We start from the raw sequence: 20,512 nt of genomic DNA, 5'->3' as shown, positions 1-20,512 counted from the left end.
TTTAAGTCCTTTCTGTTGGTGGTACCGGAAACATGGCTCAGGGGTTAAGAGCAGTAACTTCTTTCCCACAGGATCAGAGTTGAGTTCTCAGTACCCACAAGACAGCTCACAACCACCTGTAACTCCAGCTCCAGGGATCTAATACCCACTTCTGGCTACCTATGCTGCCTCTCACATGTGTGAGTGCAGAGACCTCACATTTACATGTATACAAAAATAATCTTAAATCTTTTGTTTTGGAATTATAACTTGTTGGGAGTTGAGGTGACCAAGGTGTATACCTGAAGTCTGTCTTCAGCATGAAAAAAGGTGAATTTTTGCTATGTCAGGAATGTGAGGAGTATTTCAGTTGTGTGAGATTCTGTTAATTAGAAGTCAGGTAGCATGTGTGTCATCTTGTACTTAAAGCCTCTGTGGCTCTCCTCACTGGAGGCGATGTACCCATTCTTGAGTATCTGAGTTGCTGAGTGAGGCACCGTGTTTGAGTGTCCTTATGTTTTTCCTCCAGTGAATTCTTTGGAAAATGTTCCTGTTTGTGACAGTAGCCCAGGATGGCCTTTAACTCACTACTTAGCTGAAGCTGGCCTTGAACTAACTCTTTCTCTCTGTCTCTCTGTCTCTGTCTCTGTCTCTGTCTCTGTCTCTCTCTCTTTCTCTCTCTCTCTCTCTCTCTCTTTCTCTTTCTCTTTTTCTTTCTCTGTCTGTCTGTCTGTCTCTCCCTACCTCCCTCTCTGTTTTTCAAGACAGAATTTCTTTGTGTAGCCCTGTCTGTCCTGGAACTTACTCTGTAGACCAGGCTGGCCTTGAACTCAAAGAGTGTACACTAACACACTGAGCTGGTTTTGAATTCTTGATTTCTTCTACTTGTATCCCAATGCATTACCACATCCGGCTTGGTTTTATTAGGCTGTCCAAGCTGACATCAAACTTGCTGTGTAGTCAGGTTGACTGTCCTCGATGTTCTCCCATTTCTACCTACTGAGTGTTGGGATTCAGATATGTGCCATCATGCCCAGTGGAGAAACATTTTTAAAACAAAAATGTTTTGTTTTGCTTAAACTATCTGATGCTTTTGTTTTGTTTTGTGCTGGGGTTAAACCCAGGGTCTATGCATGTTAAAATACTCAAAATCTATTGAGCTATACCCCTAACATTATCCAAAATGTGATGTATTTGTGTGTCAGACCTTGGATCAAGACTAGATCACCCTCCCCAAACAAAACAAAACAACCAAACCATGTATGCTATGGATTCCATACCCAAATGATTTGCTTACTAACAGCCTGTAGGAGTTGTCTGCTTGCGTTGGAACTCTTCAGCTGCTTTCAGGATGGGTCTTAGAGAATTGTGCAATGAAAATAATAAGGAAATTGCTCCTTAATACAGCAGAAGTTTCTTAAGTCTGTGTCTATGTTTAGTTATATACTGTTTTTTAGAATTGAGAGGCAGACTGAGTATTTGGAGATGGTGGAAGATGTGATAATTTTGGAAAGTTTGGAAACACACCTTCACTTGTTTTGCTAGTTTACTTACCTTTAAAATGTGCAAGGTGTTTGTCTACAGAATATACTCTGGGGGTTATACTATATTTTTATACTATATTTATATTAAAAGATGCTATTCAGCTGGGCAGTGGTGGCACACACCTTTAATCCCAGCACTTGGCAGGCGGATTTCTAAGTTTGAGGCCAGCCTGGTCTACGGAGTGAGTTCCAGGATAGCCAAGGCTACACAGAGAAACCCTGTCTTGAAAAACCAAGAGAGGTGTGTGTGTGGGGGGCTATTTAATTACAAGAGCAATAAGCCCTTAAGGCTAGAAAGATGTTTCAGTGGTTAAGAACACTTGCTGGTCTTGCAGAAGATGCAGGTTCAGTTCCTAGCACCCACATTGCAGGGACTCACAATCATCTGTAACTCAAGCTCCAGGGAATCGATCCATTGACGCTTTCTAGACCTTGTGGAGACACACACACACACACACACACACACACACACACACACACACACACACACGCAGGTTGGGTGAGGTGGCACATTCCATTCATCCTGGCACTCAGGAGGCAGAGGCAGGTTGATTTTTTTATGAGTTTGAGGCCAGCCTGGTCTACAGAGCAAGTTCTAGGAAATCCAGGGTAACAGAGAGCGACCCTGTCTCAGAACAAACAAACAAAAAAGAGCAGTAAGCCTTCGTACTTGCTGAGCCGCATTGACAGCCCCTGGAATTTTGTATTCTAGCAGGAGTGAGATGAACGAAATGGTTTTATTGTTGATAACAATGGTCGTGCTGGCTTCATAGGCAATTTCCATACTTTTTCTAGCTTGATTATATTTTTGTAGTCTGAAAAATGTCTTAAAGTATCATACTTTCCTGAATGACAAATATGATTCATTTTCCAGATATAACTCTGAATTTGTAAACTGATTGCTTTGTAATTACAGACTTAGGAACTTTTCATTCTTTCCTGAGCAATAACCCCTTGTCTGTTCTGGCTGGAGGTGTTAGGTTGGAGAACAGATGAGCTTTCTGTACTTCCCTTGCCTCAGGCAGGTGCTTTGGGAGAACAGGCAGCCAAGGTACAGCCTCAGTGCAGCCGTTATTCCCCTCCCTCTAGCTTGAGAGCAGCAGGTGCTGCTGACCCACATATTTTGCCAGGGCCAGTTTTTACTGTTACGAAAACTCTTTTGTAGTGTCAGTTTTCTGAATAGAAATACTTGGTTTTGCCTTGTTTTGTGTTTAGAGACAGGGCCTCTCTATTGTATTTCTAGTCTTGGAACTTACTATATAGACCAAGCTGGCCTTGAACTCGCAGAAATCTGCCTGCCTCTGCCCTCTGGAGTCTGAGATTAAAAGCATGTGCTACCATGCCTGACTGGAAGTGTTTTAAAAGTATTGGTAAAGGCTGGAGAGATGGCTCAGCGGGTAAGAGCACTGACTGCTCTTCTGAAGGTCCTGAGTTCGGATCCCAGCAACCACATGGTGGCTCACAACCACCCATAATAAAATCTGACGCCCTCTTCTGGTGCATCTAAAGACAGCTACAGTGAATTACGTCGGAGTGAGTGGGCCTGGAGCGAGCGGGGCTGGCAGAGGTCCTGAGTGCAATTACTAGCAGCAACATACATGATAGCTCATGGCCATTTGTTGAACTACAGTGTACTCATACACATAAAATAAATAAAAAATAAATCTTTAAAAAAAAAAAAATCACTGGCTGCTCTTGCAGAGGACCCTGCACCCACATAGTGGTTTAAAATTGTCTAATTCCAGTTCCAGGGGATTGAACACCCTCTTCTGACCTCTGTGACACCAAGTATGCAAGTGGTACATGTACATGTAGGCAAAGTACCCATACAATTAAATTAAAATTAAAAAATAGCCGGGCGGTGGTGGCGCATATCTTTAGTCCCAGCACTTGGGAGACAGAGGCAGGTGGATTTCTGAGTTCGAGGCCAGCCTGATCTACAGAGTGAGAGTTCCAGGATAGCCAGGGCTATACAGAGAAACCCTGTCTCAAAAGTAAATAAATAAATATAAAATAAAATTAAAAAATAAAAATGTTGATAAGGGCTGAAGAGATCTACCAGTGGTTAAGATCATTTGCTTTGCAATCAGAGAACCAGGGTTTAGATCTTAAGTAAAGTGTCTTATAAAAACTGTAACTTCAGCCTCTCAGAATGACACGTGTGGGCTGGAGAGATTGGCTCAGCAGTTAAGAGCACTGACTGCTCTTCCGAAGGTACTGAGTTCAAATCCCAGCAACCACATGGTGGCTCACAACCATCCATAATGAGATCTGACGTCCTCTTCTTGCGTGTCTGAAGACAGCAACAATGTACTTACATATAACAATAAATTAATCTTAAAAAAAAAGTAATCACATACACACACACCCCATATCCAAACAAAAAAAATTGATAAATCCAATTGTAGTCATATACCCAACATTTAAGGAGATTAAGGGTTGTCTTAGTTTCAGAAATTGTGTACATCAAGATTCATTCTGTATTGGATAGTCTGTAGCTTGTGCACCTGTTGTAAGCTGCCATGTGAATGCTAGGAACTAAACCTGTGTTCTCTGCAGGACCTGTCAGTGCTCCAGCTCAGTAGCATATTTCCTTTGATAGCTGAATTAATACTTAATTATATGGATGTTCCAGAGTTTGCTAGTTCATCCACAGACTGACCGACATCCTGGTTACTTATGGCTTGGGATGATAAAGATGCTTTAAGCATCTGTGTACAGGCTCTAGTGTGGATATGAATTTTTCTGTTCATCTGGGTCAACACATAGGCACATGATTGATGGATTGGATGGTAAAACTATATAAAAAGTTGTCAACTTGCCTTTCAAAGCCACTGTTCTAGTACTATGAAAAGACACTATGACCAAGGCAACTCTTATAAAAAAAATACTTAACTGGGTCTTGCTTATAGTTTCAGAGGGTTGGTCCATTATAGTCATAACAGGGGGCATGACGGCAGGCAGGCAGATAGACATGATGCTGGAGAGGTAGATAAGAGCTTTACATCCTGATCCTCAGGCAACAGCAAGGGAGGAGAGAGGGGTGGAGAGGGCAGTGGGGACAGAGCCCATTCCTAGTGGCACACCTATTCCAAGAAGGCCACATCTCAGTCCTCTTGGAACAGTTCATCAGCCAGGAATTAGGTATGCCAATATGTGAACCTCTGGGAGGCTGTTCTCATTTAAGCCACCACACAAAAAGTGACTACTATTTTATATTCTTGCAACACAGACAATTGTATTTGTCCCACATCTTCACTGGTATTTGGTATCTGACATGGTAAGTTTGGATTTTAGCCATATTTAATGGCCATGCATTGTTTTGATTTTGAATTTCTCCATGATGAATGTTGAATTTCATTTCATGTATTTTATTTGCCATCTGCATATCATCAGTGAGATGTCTGTCCAGATACTTTGCCCATTTTTAACTTGGATTGTGGGCTAGGTTGAAAAGGCTCAGCTGATAAAGGCACTTACCACTAAGCCCAGGAACCTGTTGGATACCTGGGGCTTATATGGAGAACTGATTCCCAAAAGTAATCCCTTGACTTTATGTGCATAGTGTTGTGCCCCACCCCGTAAGTAAATACTTGTCATAGTTTGGGTTGTTGTGTCTTAAGAGTTTGCCATGTGTTTAGATACAGATACATTTTTTCTTTTTTTTTTCTTTCAAGACAGGGTTTCTCTGTGTAGACCAGGCTGGCCTGGAAACTCAGAAATCCGCCTGCCTCTGCCTCCCAAGTGCTGGGATTAAAGGCATGTGCTACCACCACTGCCGGGCTAGATATGGATACTTTATTGAATACATGTTTTCGTAGGTGGTTTCATTCTCTGTCTTTTATAGAGACTTTTAAATTTTAGGTAAAGTTTAGCTTGCCTGTTTTTTTCCCATTCATGGACAATGTCTTTAATGTTGTATGTAAAAATCTCATTTTCAAACACCAAATCATATAGAGCTTTTGAACTCTGTTCTTTTTAGAAGTTTTATATTTTTTGGAGACAGGGCCTCCGTATGTATCAGAGGCTGGTCTTGAACTTGCTGTGTACCCCAGGCTAGCCTTGGATTCTTGTCCTGCCACCTCAGCTTCTTGATTGGAGGATTCTACCAGAGTTTCCTCCTTACAACTAAATTTTCTCTTCTTTTTTCTTTTTCCTTTTCCCTTTTCCCTTTTTCTTTCTTTCTTTCCTTCCTTTTCTTTGCTGTCCTGGAACTCACTCTGTAGACCAGGCTGGTCTCGAACTCGGAGGTCCATCTGTCTCTGCCTGCTGAGTGCTGGGATAAAGGCCTGTAGCACAACTGCTCAGCCCTAAATTTTCAACTGTATAATACTTGCTTAACTAACTAACTAACTAACTAACTAACTAACTAACTTAACCTACTTATTTTGAGCAGTACTAGGGATCCAAATCCAATCATTGATAGGCAAGCACTCTACCGTTGATGCATAGCCTTGATCTATATAAAGTACACATTTTCAAAAATTTGTGCATGCATGTTCAAATGGGCATGCATAGGTGTGCATGCATGTGTGTGTGCATGTGGAGGCTAGTGGACAACTTGATTTTAGCTTCGGAAATGCTGTCTACAAGCTGGGAAAGGTAGGTGAATGGGTAAAGCTCTTGCCATAAAAGCAAGAGGACTAGAGTTCAGGTCCTCAGAATCCACATAAATACCACCTGGGTATAGTGGCTCACCTGTAATTACAGCCTTGGAAGGTGGAGGCAGAGGGTACCTGAGCAAATTAGCTAGCCAGATTAGTATATTGATGAGCTCTGGGTTTGACTGAAAAACTGCTTCAAAAAGAAAAGGTCTATTAAAGAAGATTCCTGACATCAACCTGGGGCCTCCTCATGCATGTGCATACACACTTTAGCACATGTACACATGCGTACACACACACACACACACACACACACACACACACACACACACACACACACGATGTTCATTTCCTTTGAGAGATGTTTTCTCATTGCCCTGAAGCTTACCAATTGGTCTGGACTGGTTAGCCAGGAAATCCATAGCTCTTGCTGTTTCTATCTCTGGATCCTGTTTCTAGGATTATAGTTCTGCACTGACATGTTTGGAGATATATATATCCAAACACACAGGCACACAGAGTTTCATTCTGCAGTGCTTGCTGATCTGGAAATCACTGTGTAGACCAAGCTAGGCTTGAACCTACAGAAATTCACCTGCTTTTGGCTCCTCAGTGCTAAAATTAAAAACATGTGCCATACCATACCTGGCATGTCAGGTCCGCCTGCTTGCTCTCTCTCTCTCTCTCTCTCTCTCTCTTTTTCTCTCTCTCTCTCTCTCTCTCCCTCCCTCTCTCCCTCCTTCTCCCCTTCTCTCTCTCTCTCTCTTTCTTAATGTGGGTTTTGGGAATCTAACTCAGATCTTCATGCTTGTGAGATAAGTAGTTTACTGACCAAGATCATTCCCGGGCATTAGTCCATTAACAAAAAATATATATAACAACACTACTTCCATCCTTCACCACTGGAATTATAGACATGCCTGGCTTTCTACATGGATGCTGGGGTTTGAACACAGGTCTTTGTTTATATAGCAAGTGCCTTTACCCACCAAGCCTTCTTCCCTAGTGTCCTTGTCACTTTTTAAAATTTAGGCTCTTCTTTTTTTTTTTTTTTTTTTTTTTGAGACAGGGTTTATCTGTGTAGCCCTGGCTGTCCTGGAACTCACTCTGTAGACCAGGCTGGCCTCGAACTCAGAAGTCCGCCTGCCTCTGCCTCCCAGGTGCTGGGATTAAAGGCGTGCGCCAACACTGCCCGGCTATTTTAGGCTCTTCTTGTGGCACATTGCCATTGTGTTTTAATGTATAAAGTTGGAAAGTATCTTACTGTTTACAATTGCATGAGTTTATTGGCTGTGTTTAAAGGACTGCTTCTGAGGATTAATTGCCATTTAGTCACTCGTGGATGTCACAAGGGGTCACATAGTACTGTGCTTGTTGTGTAGAAGTGGCTCCTTTCCCTGGTTTATACAGAAATTTGCTTTGTTATGTTTTTGTCCAAACCTTGTTTCATTATTTCCAGCTTCCTTCAGAATCAGAGTATAAATCCTGACCAGAACTTCTCTCCTGCTTCTGGAAGTGTTTATATTAGCTTTGTAATTTCCTCAGCTGGCTAACTTTAGTTGTACTATTTGAAGCCACTTCCATTAGCTAGCTAAAAATGTTTCCATTGGAGCTAAACATTGATCTCAAAGTAAAAATGAGGCTTTCTTTAAAACTATCAAGTGCGTCTTTACAGTGCTGAAAATATCCAGGTAATTTAAATATCATTAGATTCCCAAATAAACACAATTCTGGTCTTATAACACAGAAAAGTTGAAAGGATTGTAAAGTGAATACCTGTAGGCTTAGAATCTTTAAAAAATGTATTTATTCATAATTGCATTAAAGTATGTGTGTGTATGTAGATGATGTTTATGTATACATACACCCATGCATGCAGGTGTTCAAGGAAGCCAACAAAAGGGTGTTGAATTTCCAGGAGCTAGGGTTACAGGCAGTTGTGAGCTGATGGATGTGGGTGCTAGCAGCTGAACTCAGGTCCTCTTGTAAGAGCAGTGAGTGTTCTTAACTGCTGAGCTGTTATTTCTCTCCAGCCTCTGTACTTACACTCCTGATTCTTTAATTAACATTCAATTTTATTTCTTTTTCTTTTTTCTTTTTCTTTTCTTTTTCTTTTTTTTTTTTGAGACAGGGTTTTTCTGAATAGTCCTGGTTAACTTGGATCTCACTCTGTAGACCAGGCTGGCCTTGAACTCAGAAATCCATCTGCCTCTGCCTCCCAAGTGCTAGGCATGCGCCGCCACCGCCCGGCCTCAGTTTTATTTCTTTAGTCACATATTTGTTGAATTCTTTTTGATAGTCCCTTGAAGATACTGACTTCTTTGTGGAAAAGGATAGGTTGGTATTTCTTAGCCCATTGCACATCTTTTGTGTTGTTGGTTGGACTTGCGTGGTTCTCTGATGCTTGCTTATTTTGTCATCATTTATTTTCTAATGAATTTCTGATAGATTATGTTATTATTATTTTTTTTTTCGAGACAGGGTTTCTCTGTGTAGCCCTGGCTGTCCTGGAACTCACTCTGTAGACCAGGCTGGCCTTGAACTCAGAAATCCGCCTGCCTCTGCCTCTGCTGGGATTAAAGGTGTGTGCCACCACCGCCCGGCTAGATTATGTTATAAAGACAGAAGGGAAGCAAAATTGTTGGAAGAGGTTTTATTGTCATAGAGAACAAGTTGAACCAGCCCACTTGCTGTGTGGATGTCACTGTCCTAATATCTTTATCAGTAGCTCCATCTTTAGTTCTCATAGCCACTTCATTAGCTGTATGTGGTGGCTTCTCATACAGATTGGGGAATTGAGGTCTAGCGAGACTGAATAAATTACTTAATACTAAGTAAGGTCTTATCTAAGATGGCATCTGGTATTCAGACCCCATGCAGGGCCAACTCCTTAGAGCCCATGCTTTAAACAGATGTCTGCACTGCTGAAACTTCCCTTTTTTGTGGAAGTTACATTTTGCATTTATTTATAATTTCAGGTTTGTATAAGTTTGGGGCCATATTTAACTTGAACCTGGTTTAATAGTATTCTTGTGTAAAACAGTGTATTATACCAACAGTTTAATGACTAGTACATTAAAAATAGTTACTATTTTTAAGTATGAGTGTGTGAATGAATTTGGGTATATGCATGTGATTGCCAGTGCTCTTGGAGGCCAAAGGTGTGTCATAATTCCTCTGGAGCTGGAGTAGGGAATTGAACTTGAGTCTTCTCCAGGGGGAGTATACACATGCACATAACAGCTGAGCTGTCCTTCTAGCCTATGACTAACAATTGTATGACTGAGAAGCCCTGGAAATTCCTAAGGAGGGAGGGCCCTGTTTCAAATCAGATGGCCTGGAGTTTTTTAGTGACTTCATTCTTTAGAGAATGAAAGAATTTCTTTCTTTGTATTAAGCAGAGGCACATATAGCTTTCCTTCTGCAGTTAACCAGATAAACATTAGCAAATGTGTTTAGGATATGACACAGAACACTAGAAGTTTTTTCCTGTTTTTTGTGTCTCTTTTTGTAATGCTTGGGGTTGAATCTAGGGCTCATGCTAGCTGACTTAAGTATTCTGCCACTGAGCCGAATCCCCACCCCCATCTGAATTTTTTTTAATGAAGTTTTTGGGATGTTAGCCAGTTGGAAGTACATTCTTGATGACCAGGACAGGGAACTGAAGCTGCTCCTATTGCTCTCTGGCTGTTTATAACCCTCTCTTAAATTTCTCTGGAGTCTTTCTGGGGTTTATTTATTTTTGACAGTCTCACTCTCTTGCTCTGGCTGGCCTGGAACTCACTATGTAAAGCAGGCTGGCCTTGAACTCACAGAAGCCTATGTTTCCAGATTTGCTGGGATCAAAGGTACATGGCACTGTAGCCAGCTTCAGGGAGAATTTTTATGAGTGACTCAAGAGGCAGTTCATTTCTGTTTATAACTTGAAGTTGTGTTTTGAAATCAGCAGTTTTAAATCTTTTTGGAGATCGAATATTCCTTTTTTAAATCAATGAAAGGCATGGACACTCTCCCCAGAAAACATATACACACACATAAATACACTTTTACCTACAAATTTTGTAGGGTCAATAATTTCCAAGACTGTAAGCAAAGTATTCCAAGATGGGGTGACGTATGCTGTAATGCTCACACTAGGGAGCTTGGGCAGCAGAAGTGAAGTCAGGGTGTGACTGCAAAGTCAGATCCTGTCTGGGAAAGCTGGGGAAAATGTTCATTCCTCCCTTGGGGGCCTCCAGCCATGGGGGAGGGGGGCTAGTTTTTCCTGTAACAAATCTATGTTTGCTCTGCTAAAAAACAAACAATGCTTTAAAGGGAAAAAAAGGACTCTGTAGAGAGACTGCCTTTTTTTTTTTAATAAGAGTTATTTATTTTATATATGTGAGTACACTGTCGCTATCTCCAGACACACCAGAAGAAGGCATCGGACTCCATCACAGATGGTTGTGAGCTATCATGTGGTTGCTGGGATTTGAACTCAGGACCTTTGGTAGAGCAGTCAGTGCTTTTAACTGCTGAGCCATCTCTCCAGCCCAAGAGACTGTCTCAAAAACAAAAAACAAAACAAACAAACAAACAAAAAAGCAAAGGAAAATAGTAAGATTTGAAGATAAATTCACAAAACAATCTTGTTAGTGTCTAGGATATTGTATTTTCGAGTCTTTGAGATGTCTTATGTCTCCTACTTTACTGAAAAATTAAAATGAATATTTGTTAATAAGCTGAGGTTCTTAGGGATCGATGAGTTCTGTGATGATTTCTAACCTTTTAATTGAGTTTTCTCAGAAGTATTAAGAACTAGTTGAACTCCTTTGCCAACTCGTAAGTTTAGGTTTCAGTTTCTTGTTTCCCACAGTGTCTTGATGCATGGTGTGATGCCAGTCCCCAGTTGCAAACTGAACCCCAGGCATCCACTACTGAGCTCTATACCCCTTCTCAGTCTCCTCTCCTTCTTACTCTTCTCCTTTCTTGATTGGTTTTTTAAAAGTGGGGTGTTATAGCTCACATTGGCCTGGAAGCAGAGATTCTCATGCCTCTGCCTCCAGGGATTACATTTGAAAAGTTGGAATTTCATATTCTGTTTTCTTTTCAGATTGTGTAAATTGGAATTTCTATCACAAAGAGACCCTTAATTTTTACGTATAGAACTGACTGTCTTGGTTAAATCACTACTTTTAAGAATTTACTTAGAATTTTAGGTTGACGAATGTCAGGATCACAGAGTTTTCTTTTTCTAAGGTTTTTTTTTTTTTGGTTTTTCGAGACAGGGTTTCTCTGTATAGCCCTGGCTGTCCTGGAACTCACTCTGTAAACCAGGCTGGCCTCAAACTCAGAAATCTGCCTGCCTCTGCCTCCCGAGTGTTGGGATTAAAGGCGTGCTCCACCACTGCCCTGCTTTTCAACGTCTTGCCAAGCACATGGTGGTAATCTTCCTTCCTGCTTCAGCCTCCTTCCTGCTAAGCTTAGCTTACAGACATGCAGTGCCATGCCCATCTTAATTTACTGGCTAGATTGCTAAACTAGAAATAAGGGAGGAGATAAGCTGAGGTCTCTCCTTTCTGCTCTGTTTATACAAATGGATGTTTTAGATACCAGACTCTGAGGAAGCTAGTCTATGGCTGAAAACTCAGGATGGCTTGTTCTTAAACTTAACATTCTTTTCAGGAAGGTTCTTAATGGTTTGGAACAGAACTGAAAAAAAAATTAATAGGCAGATAAACTTTAAATATTAGGGGCTGGTGAGGTGGTTCAACAGGCAAGAGCACTGACTGTTCTTCTGAAGGTCGTGAGTTCAAATCCCAGCAATCACATGGTGGCTTATAACCACCCGTAATGAAATCTGATGCCCTCTTCTGGTGGTCCAAAGACAGCTACAGTGTACTCATTTATAATAATAAATAAATCTTTTAAAAAAAAACTTTAAATATTAAAGTGAGTAGAGGCCAGGTGTGTTTTTCCTGTGAGAGCCAAGCTAGGGAACCTTGAGGTCAGCTACTCAGTGTTTACTGAGGCAGCTCTCTAGGTCAGCATTCTGGGAAGGTTGTTCATTTGTCGAGTGTTTGTGGGACTTGGCACCTTTCTTGACAAAATTATTGTTCTTCCGTATCTTACACTTCTCCTTGTTTCAGGCTCTGCACAAGTGAAGTAATAGGTTGATTTGTGTGTAACTGTAGGTGCGTATTTCTTGGTTTGGACAGATTATACAGAGTTCTAAGTGAAACGCATGGAGCAGAAAATGTTTAGATTATCCAGATATCTAAACTATCTTAGAGATTATCCAGGCTGATTGGGAGAACAAAGGAAGTTGGGTCAGATAATAGAATTTTTAAAATAATGAAAGAACTTTTATTTTATGTACATTGACGTTCTGACTGCATGTTTGTCTATATGAGGGTGTCAGAGCCCCTGGACTGGAGTTACAGACAATTGTGAGCTGCCATGTGGGTGCTAGGAACTGAATCCAGGTTCTTTGGAAGAGCAACCAGTGCTCTTAATTGCTGAGCCATCTCTCTAGCCCCTGAAAATAATGGAATTTTAGAGAGGCAATCTTACCCCTTTAGAAGCCTAGAGATAGAGGAAACTAGACTATATGCAGGTTAATACTTTTTAACTATCAAAATAATAAATTTGTATAAAGGAAGGTTAATTTGAAGATAGGGGGAAAATGCATATATAATTTAACTATCTTGTGGGCACACTTACTTTAATCTCTACAAAGAGGCGTTTTTTAAAAGAACATTTCTGGGGTTGGAGATATGACCCAGTGGTTAAGAATATACAGTGCTGTCACAGAGGACCCAAGTTTGGTTTTCCAGAACCCATATTGGATGGCTCACAGTGGCCAGTAACTCTAGCTCCAGGCCTCTGGCCTCTGCATTTATGTGCACATACCTATACATCCATATAAAGATAGTAAAAATAAGTCTTAGAAAAGAAATCCCCTTGAAGTGTAGTAGTAAAAGTGGGAGAATTATTTAAGTCACTTTGATAGTATCATACATATGGCTGGTTAAAAACGAGGAAAGCAGACTGTTTAGATAGCTAAATGAGCTTTCTTTCTTCCCAGCATCACTGTCTTTCCCACATGCTTTCCTGAATCGAGCAATGTGTAGCATTCTGGACTAGAGGAAGGATAGGTCTCTCCCTGTTTGCATTTCCTCTCCCTGCCATTCACAAACAGCCTTTCCACTTTAGACTCTGAAAGACAAACAGCTTTTCTGGAACCAGATGAATCTTTTGATTCTATGGTTCATACTATGACACTGGAGTGGGGACAGGAGGGTGGAGTTACAAAGTGTTTGAACCCGTCTGGTTTATGGGACTGTTTTTTTCCCTTTTTCCCCTTAGGAACGGCGTGAATGTTGAGGGGGCGACACACAAGCAGGTGGTGGACCTGATCCGAGCAGGCGAGAAGGAATTGATCTTGACAGTGTTGTCTGTACCTCCTCATGAGGCTGATAACCTAGATCCCAGTGACGACTCCTTGGGACAATCATTTTATGATTACACAGAAAAGCAAGCAGTGCCCATATCGGTCCCCACATACAAACATGTGGAGCAGAATGGTGAGAAGTTTGTGGTGAGTGTCAGCCTAACTTGATCCTCAAACATTTAGTTAGCTTGTATTTCTCACAGTCTCATTATGAGTATATTTCAGGAGGTCAAATAAGACTGCAACGTAGGCCAGTTCGTCTGTCAGGAAGTTAGGTTCACTCAGAGAAGATCTTGACTCTGATTGATTTATTGCAGGATGTGGCCTACAGTAATGAAGAGTCCCGTTTCGGCTTAAGTACAGTTTCATTTAATTTTCTGACAGTTTCAAGTTTGTATTCGTGAATTTTTTTTTTAGCATATGTCTTTGCTAGCTGTAGTCTGATTTATTGTTGGCTTTGGAGCTATAGAGCGAGATAAATTTAAAGTGTGTCTTCCAAAATATTTGGATAATACAGAGAGGTTTGTCATTTTGAAACCTGTACATTCCTGTGCTCACTTCTCTCCACACCTTGTTCCTTCAGTTCTTGGTGATGTCTTTGTGCATGATTAACTCTTGAGTTTTCCCCTCAAGGCTCTAATATATTTTGACTGCAATTCCCTGAGCTGTTTTGCACATTTCTATTTTGTAGATAAGTAGAACTCATCTTGAATTTTAGGTGATATGTGACAGCCTGTTTCCCATGCTGCTTGTCTTCAAAACTTAGTTGCTACTGTTTTATTTTTTCTCTTGGTTGCACTGTGTATTTATTTACCTTTAATTGTTTCAGAAACATTGACATAAAAAGCATAAATTATAAATTATTTAATTCTCTGTAGAAATGTAGTGAGATATTAGCAAATAGACTATAGGTGTTTAGAGTTGACCTGTAGGGCTGGGGGGTCTAGCTCAGTGGGTAGAGTGTTTAACTAACATACACAAGGTTCTGGGTTTAACATTCTATAAAATAAAAAGCCAATCTGCTGATTAAAGTTATCGCCTCTAAAAGTAGGATTTGTCCCATTTGTAGGAATGTGCTACTAAATGCTTGTGGAATTCTTCCTGAGGGCAGGGGGATGCTGAACAAAACAAGTTAGCCGGGGATAATTGCACATAGATTTTGTGTCAGCATGGTCTCTGTGTTCTTAGAGCTGTATACAAACTTTAGAAATGAGAGCTGATTGGTTATGGAACTTTTTGAGAATTAACCTAGGACTTTGGAAACTTCTGTAGCCTTGAGACAAGAAATGAAACTACTAATTGTTCTTTTGTAAACGGTTAGTTTTATTAGCAAAATTTTGCATGTTAACTTTGTCCAGTTTTGTGGTGTTTATAGTCTTTTATCTACTACCACATAAGGACAGAGTACTTTCAGCATCCCCAAGTTCCCCTGTTCTGTCTTATAGTTATTTTTCTTTGTTAACTAACCACTGATCTACTTTCTGTCTCTATATTTTGCTCCTTATTTTTGAATGCCAAACAAATAACATATACTTGCATTAGTTAGTGCAACAACATACCAGACAAAAATAAGCTGAGGAAGGGAGGGTTTATTTTGGCTCATGGTTCAAGAGTACCGTGTGCTAGGCAAGGCGTGGAGGCTGGAGTGTTTCTAGTTGCAGTGGTTGGAAGCCATAGGCAGTTAGTCACATCACGCCCACACCCAGGAAGCACAAAGAGATGAATGCTGGTGTTTTTTAACTTTTTATTCAGCCTATATAGATGGTGTTGCCCACATTCAGGGTAGTACTGCCCTCCTCAGTTAAACTTCTTTGGAAATGAAAGGTTATCTCTGGTTACCTTCTGTATCTAGTCAAGTTAACAATAAAGACCAGCTACTACAATAATGTGTGTGTGTGTGTGTCTGTGTGTGTGTGTGTGTGTGTGTGTGAGTGCACACACATGCTTGTGCATGCAGAGACTTGAGGTCATCATTGAGTGTCTTTCTTCAGTTACTTTTCAACTTTATTATTATTAGCTCTTTACACTTATTTATTTGTCTGTTGGGGTTAGGGTGTGGATATTTGTGTTCATAGGCATGTATAGGTCAGTGAACAACATGTGGGAGTTGGTTCTCTCCTTCTATCATGTAGGTTCCAGTGCTTGAACTCAGCTCGTCAGGCTTTGTGGCAAGCAGTCTTACCAGCTGAGCCATCTTACTGACCCTCTTCTATATTACAAGAAACTGCAGAGCTGACAAGATGGCTCATTGGTTAAGAGTGCTCGCTGCACAACTGTGAGAACCTGAGTTTAGACACCCATGGAACAAACCAGATGGGTGGAGAGAGGATCAACTTGCTGATTGCTAGACTGTCTGAGAAATAAAAGAGCCCTTGCTTATCAAGGCAGAAGTGATAGAGGAAGACATTCAATGTCCTCTGTTGTTTGTACACCACATTACGCAGGTATGCACGAACACACTCACGCATCCACTGCACACATACGAACCCTTGCAGACTAGGATTAGATGTGTAACTTAAAGGGAGATGCTATGCTTAGGATACATGTAGTTCTGATCAGGCCCTAGCAACACAAAAACCAGGTGTGGTAGAGAACATTCCTGTAATCTTAGCCCTCAGGAGCTAGAGACAGGAGGATCAGCAGTTCAAGGTCGTTTTCAGCTATGTAGTTAAGTTTGAGGCCAGTCTGGGCTGTAGGAGACCCTGTTTGAAAAATTCAAAAGAAAAGAAAAGAAAAGAAACTGACAAACTGCCTTTTAAAAGTACCTTTGTCATGTTTTCTCATTTGCAGGAGAGAATTCTAGTTTTCTATAACTTCAATATTTGCTATTTTAATTACATCCCCATCACCCTCATAGGGACTTGCCATGTATCCCTGTGTGGCATTTAACTCATGGTTTTTCTGCCTTAGACCAGAGATGTCAGATCTTTTTAGAGCAATTGATTATGAGTTTCTGGTTGGAATCAAACTTGGGTTCTCTTAACCACAGAGCCATCCCTACTAAAACATCTGGTTTTTATTTTGTTAAGATTTATTTTTTTATGTATGTGTGTTTGTCTGTGTTAGTGTATGCCAGCTGTTTGTAGATGCCTGCAGAGGTGAGAAGAAGGTGTTGGATCCCTGGGGCTGGAGTTATAGAAGGTCATGAACTGCCGGGTATGGTCCTTGGCAAGAGCAGGAACTCTCTTAACCACTAAGCCATTCCTGCAGCCCCCATGGGGGCATTCTTGTGGGTATAGTGGTATCCCACTTCAGTTTTAACCTAATAACTCATTGGTAATGAATTGATTTCCCTAGATTAATCACCATTCATCTGTTATCATTGGTGTGGAGGTTCTGTTAATTTTCTGTCCATTTAAAATTTTGGCTGTTTTATTATTCAGTTACAAGAATTTATTATGTGTACTGGGTGTAAATCCTCTCCTAGAGAGATGTTTTGTAAGTATTTTCCTGGTCTGTAGCTTGCCCTTTAATTTTTAAAACTGTTTTAAAGAGTGGAAGTTAGAAACTTTGGTGAAGGGGCTAGAGAGATGGCTCAGTGGTAAGAGCACTGACTGTTGTTCTGGAGGTCCTGAGTTCAAATTCTAGCAACCACATGGTGGCTCACAACCATCTGTAATGATATCTGATGCCCTCTTCTGGTGTGTCTGAAGACAGTTACAGTGTACTTACATATAATAAATAAATAAGTCTTTAAAAAAAAAAAAGAAACTTTGGTGAAGTCCACTTTATCAAATTTTAATTATTGGTTATGCATTTCATGTTTTAGAAAAGCTGTCTAACCCCAGAATGTCAAGCCTTCCACCCCCAGCTCTCTTCATCAGGGTCTTACCATATAGCCTAGTTTGGCCTTGACCTCATCATCCTCCTGCCTTAGACTTCTTTTTGGAAACTGAGACTGCAGTTAAGTTCTACCATACCCAACTTTTATTATTCTGTTTTTTATAAATGTTTTATAGTTACTTTAACTATTTTTGTAATGTTATTGATAAATGTATGGATTTACACAATATATAAATCATTACTATAGTCATATAAGTTCTATAGTTTGCTGTTATTTAGAGTGTTTACAGATTGTATCAATTCCACAGTGTCTTCATTTCTTTGATACAATATATAGCCTATAGCATCGTCTCCTAAATCTTTCATCTTCCTCCAGCTCTAGAATATACTAGTGTAATTTCTGTCCTGTGAGTTTATATATACTGAATATGCCATATAAATATGTCATATAGAATTTTTTGAGTATGACTTGCTTACCTGTGTTACATTATGAACCTTTATTTTAACTTCCATTAGTTTTCCATTGCATGGTGGATTAGTCAAGGTTTTCTGAATGACTAGAACTGATAGAATTTTTTTAAAGATTTATTTATTTATTATATATAAGCACACTATAGCTGTCTTCAGTCACACCAGAAGAGGGCATCAGATCTCATTACAGATGGTTGTGAGCCATCTGTTGCTGAGATTTGAACTCAGGACCTTCGGAAGAACAATCAGTGCTGAGCCATCTCTCTAGCCCAGAGAGTGTGTGTGTGTCTGTGTGTGTGTGTGTGTGTGTGTGTGTGTGTGTGTGTGTGTGTGTGTGTGTGTGTGTGTGTGTGTGTGTGTGTGTGTGTGTGTGTGTGTGTGTGTGTGTGTGTATGTGTGTGTGTGTGTCTGTCTGTCTGCCTGTCTCTCTTTTTCTCTCTCTCAGGGTTTTACTGCTGTGAAGAGACACCATGATAAAGGCAACTCTTACAAAAGAGAACATTTAGTTGAGTCTGGCTTACAGTTTCAGAGGTGTAGTCTGTTATTGTCATGGTGGGGCACATGGCAGAGTCTAGGCAGACGTGGTGCTGCAGATGGTGCTAGGAGTTCTACATCTTGATCCGAAGACAACAGGAGATTGTGTACAATGCTGCGCATAGCTTGAGCACATATAAGACCTCGGAGCCCACCTCCACAGTGATTCACATCCTTCAGCAAGGCCACACCTACTCCAATAAGTTCACATCTCCTAGTAGTGCCACTTCTTATGTGCCAAGTATTCTAACATGAGTCTATGCCTGCCATACCTGTTCAGAACACACACACACACACACACACACACACACACACACACTTTTAATACAGACACATATACACATATGAGGCTATTATCTCTCTAGTCCCAGTTTGGTGCAGGAATTCTGGAGGACTCTAGGAAGCTGCTAGTCTTTAGTCTGTTATAGAATCCTGAAGTAATTGGGCAGCAAGAGGTTAGATGAACTTACCAACAAGAGTGCTAGCAGGCAAAAGGCAAAGCTTTTTTGTCTGTCCTTTTATGTAGGCTACAGAAGGTATGGTCCAGATTTAGGGTGCTTTAAAAATCTGATTGACAGCCGGGCGGTGGTGGCGCACGCCTTTAATCCCAGCACTGGGGAGGCAGAGGCAGGCGGATTTCTGAGTTCGAGGCCAGCCTGGTCTACAGAGAGAGTTCTAGGACAGCCAGGGCTACACAGAGAAACCCTGTCTCGAAAAACCAAAACCAAAACCAAAACCAAACCAAAACAAAAAAATCTGATTGACTGCTGGGCAGTGATGGTGCATAGCCTGGTCTACAGAGTGAATTTCAGGACAGCCAGGGCTATGCAGAGAAACCCTGTCTCTAAAAATAGGGTGGGGAGAGGGGTTAGTAAGAAGACTAAGTCTGAGTCTAGTCAAAAATAAGCCTTTAAGAGTAACAAATAAATGATCAGACCTTGATTCTCAAAGAACAAAACAACAACAAAAGCCATTGTTATAATTTATTCCAGTCATTAGTGTAGATGTACTTAAAAATATGTAGCTTACATCTGTGCTTGAATTATAGGCGTAGGTCATTCCATCTGACTTAAGTATAAATTTAAAATATTAAATTTTAAAATATTTTTAAAATATTAATTGGCACAGATACTTTACATATTTGTAGAGTACAATATGACACAACAATACCTGTATATAGTGTGTAATTATAGATCAGTATAGAGTAGTTGAATATATTTGCCTACTTCCTGATCTTAGCGGAACAATTTCAGCTTTTCCCTCTTGTGTGTGATGTAGGCTGTGGGTTTCTTGTGGTTAGTCCTCACTATGATGCGATACAATCTCAGTATACTTTGCTGAAGGATTTTTTTTTTCTGGAGGAATGCTGAACTTCAGCAAATCCTTTCTCTGAATGTATTGAGGCGATAGTGATTTTTATCCTTCATTATTTGATGTGATATATTTATTGATTTGCATATGTTATACCATTTTTTCATTTTTTTCATCATCTATAATTTTATGTGTTGTTAAATTTAACTTTTTAATATTTTGTTGAAGTTTTATATGTTTGTTCATTTTTAGTTTTCCTGATTTGGTATTAGCTCGTGTGTGTGTGTGTGTGTGTGTGTGGTCATATGCATGTCAAGACAGTTATGGAAGTCAGAGGACAGCTTGTAGGAGGCGTTAGTTCTCATCTGCCAAGAGAGTCAGCAGCATTGACTGAGGCCGTCACAATGGTTAGTACCATTGATGAGTTTTCTTCCCCAGCAGCCTGCGGAGGACCTCGGGCACTTTGAAAGCTAGCCAATAGGGAAGATGTTTTCAATCAGTTCCAGCTTCATTTCTCTGTGTTCCACAACCAAAGTGTGTGTGTCTGCAGCAGTAGAGTTTGATCATCTAGTTTTGACGGGTAAGCAAGTGCAATGCAACAGCCTGTGTTTTGAGGACCTTTGGGGCTTCCCTGACCAATAACTTGTAGAGAGATATTTCATGCCTCACAGTGATTTAATAACTCATATCTTTTTAAATACCTGGGCATTGGTGGTGTGTGCCTTTAATCCCATCGCTTAGGAGGCAGAGGTAGGTGGATCTTGGAGCTCAATGGCAGCCTAGTCTACAGCCTGAGTTCCAGGACAGCCAGGACTACACAGAAAAACCCTGTTTCAACAAAAAACACCAAAAAA

General features: G+C 40.5%; 1 protein-coding gene across 2 annotated transcripts in view; it reads left to right on the top strand.

Moving 5' to 3' along the window:
* Positions 1-20,512, top strand: part of Snx27 (sorting nexin 27) — a 79,579-nt gene that overhangs the window by 9,310 nt on the left and 49,757 nt on the right. For both annotated transcript variants that reach the window (XM_031374719.1, XM_031374720.1), the window contains exon 2: positions 13,475-13,706. In XM_031374719.1, coding sequence (XP_031230579.1) covers positions 13,475-13,706 — 232 coding nt within the window. The remainder of the gene's footprint in view (positions 1-13,474; positions 13,707-20,512) is intronic.

This window comes from Mastomys coucha, unplaced genomic scaffold, assembly GCF_008632895.1.
Source record: "Mastomys coucha isolate ucsf_1 unplaced genomic scaffold, UCSF_Mcou_1 pScaffold16, whole genome shotgun sequence".
NCBI lineage: Eukaryota > Metazoa > Chordata > Mammalia > Rodentia > Muridae > Mastomys > Mastomys coucha.
Note: the sequence above shows the minus strand (reverse complement) of the source record. Positions and strands in the feature narration are given on the sequence as shown.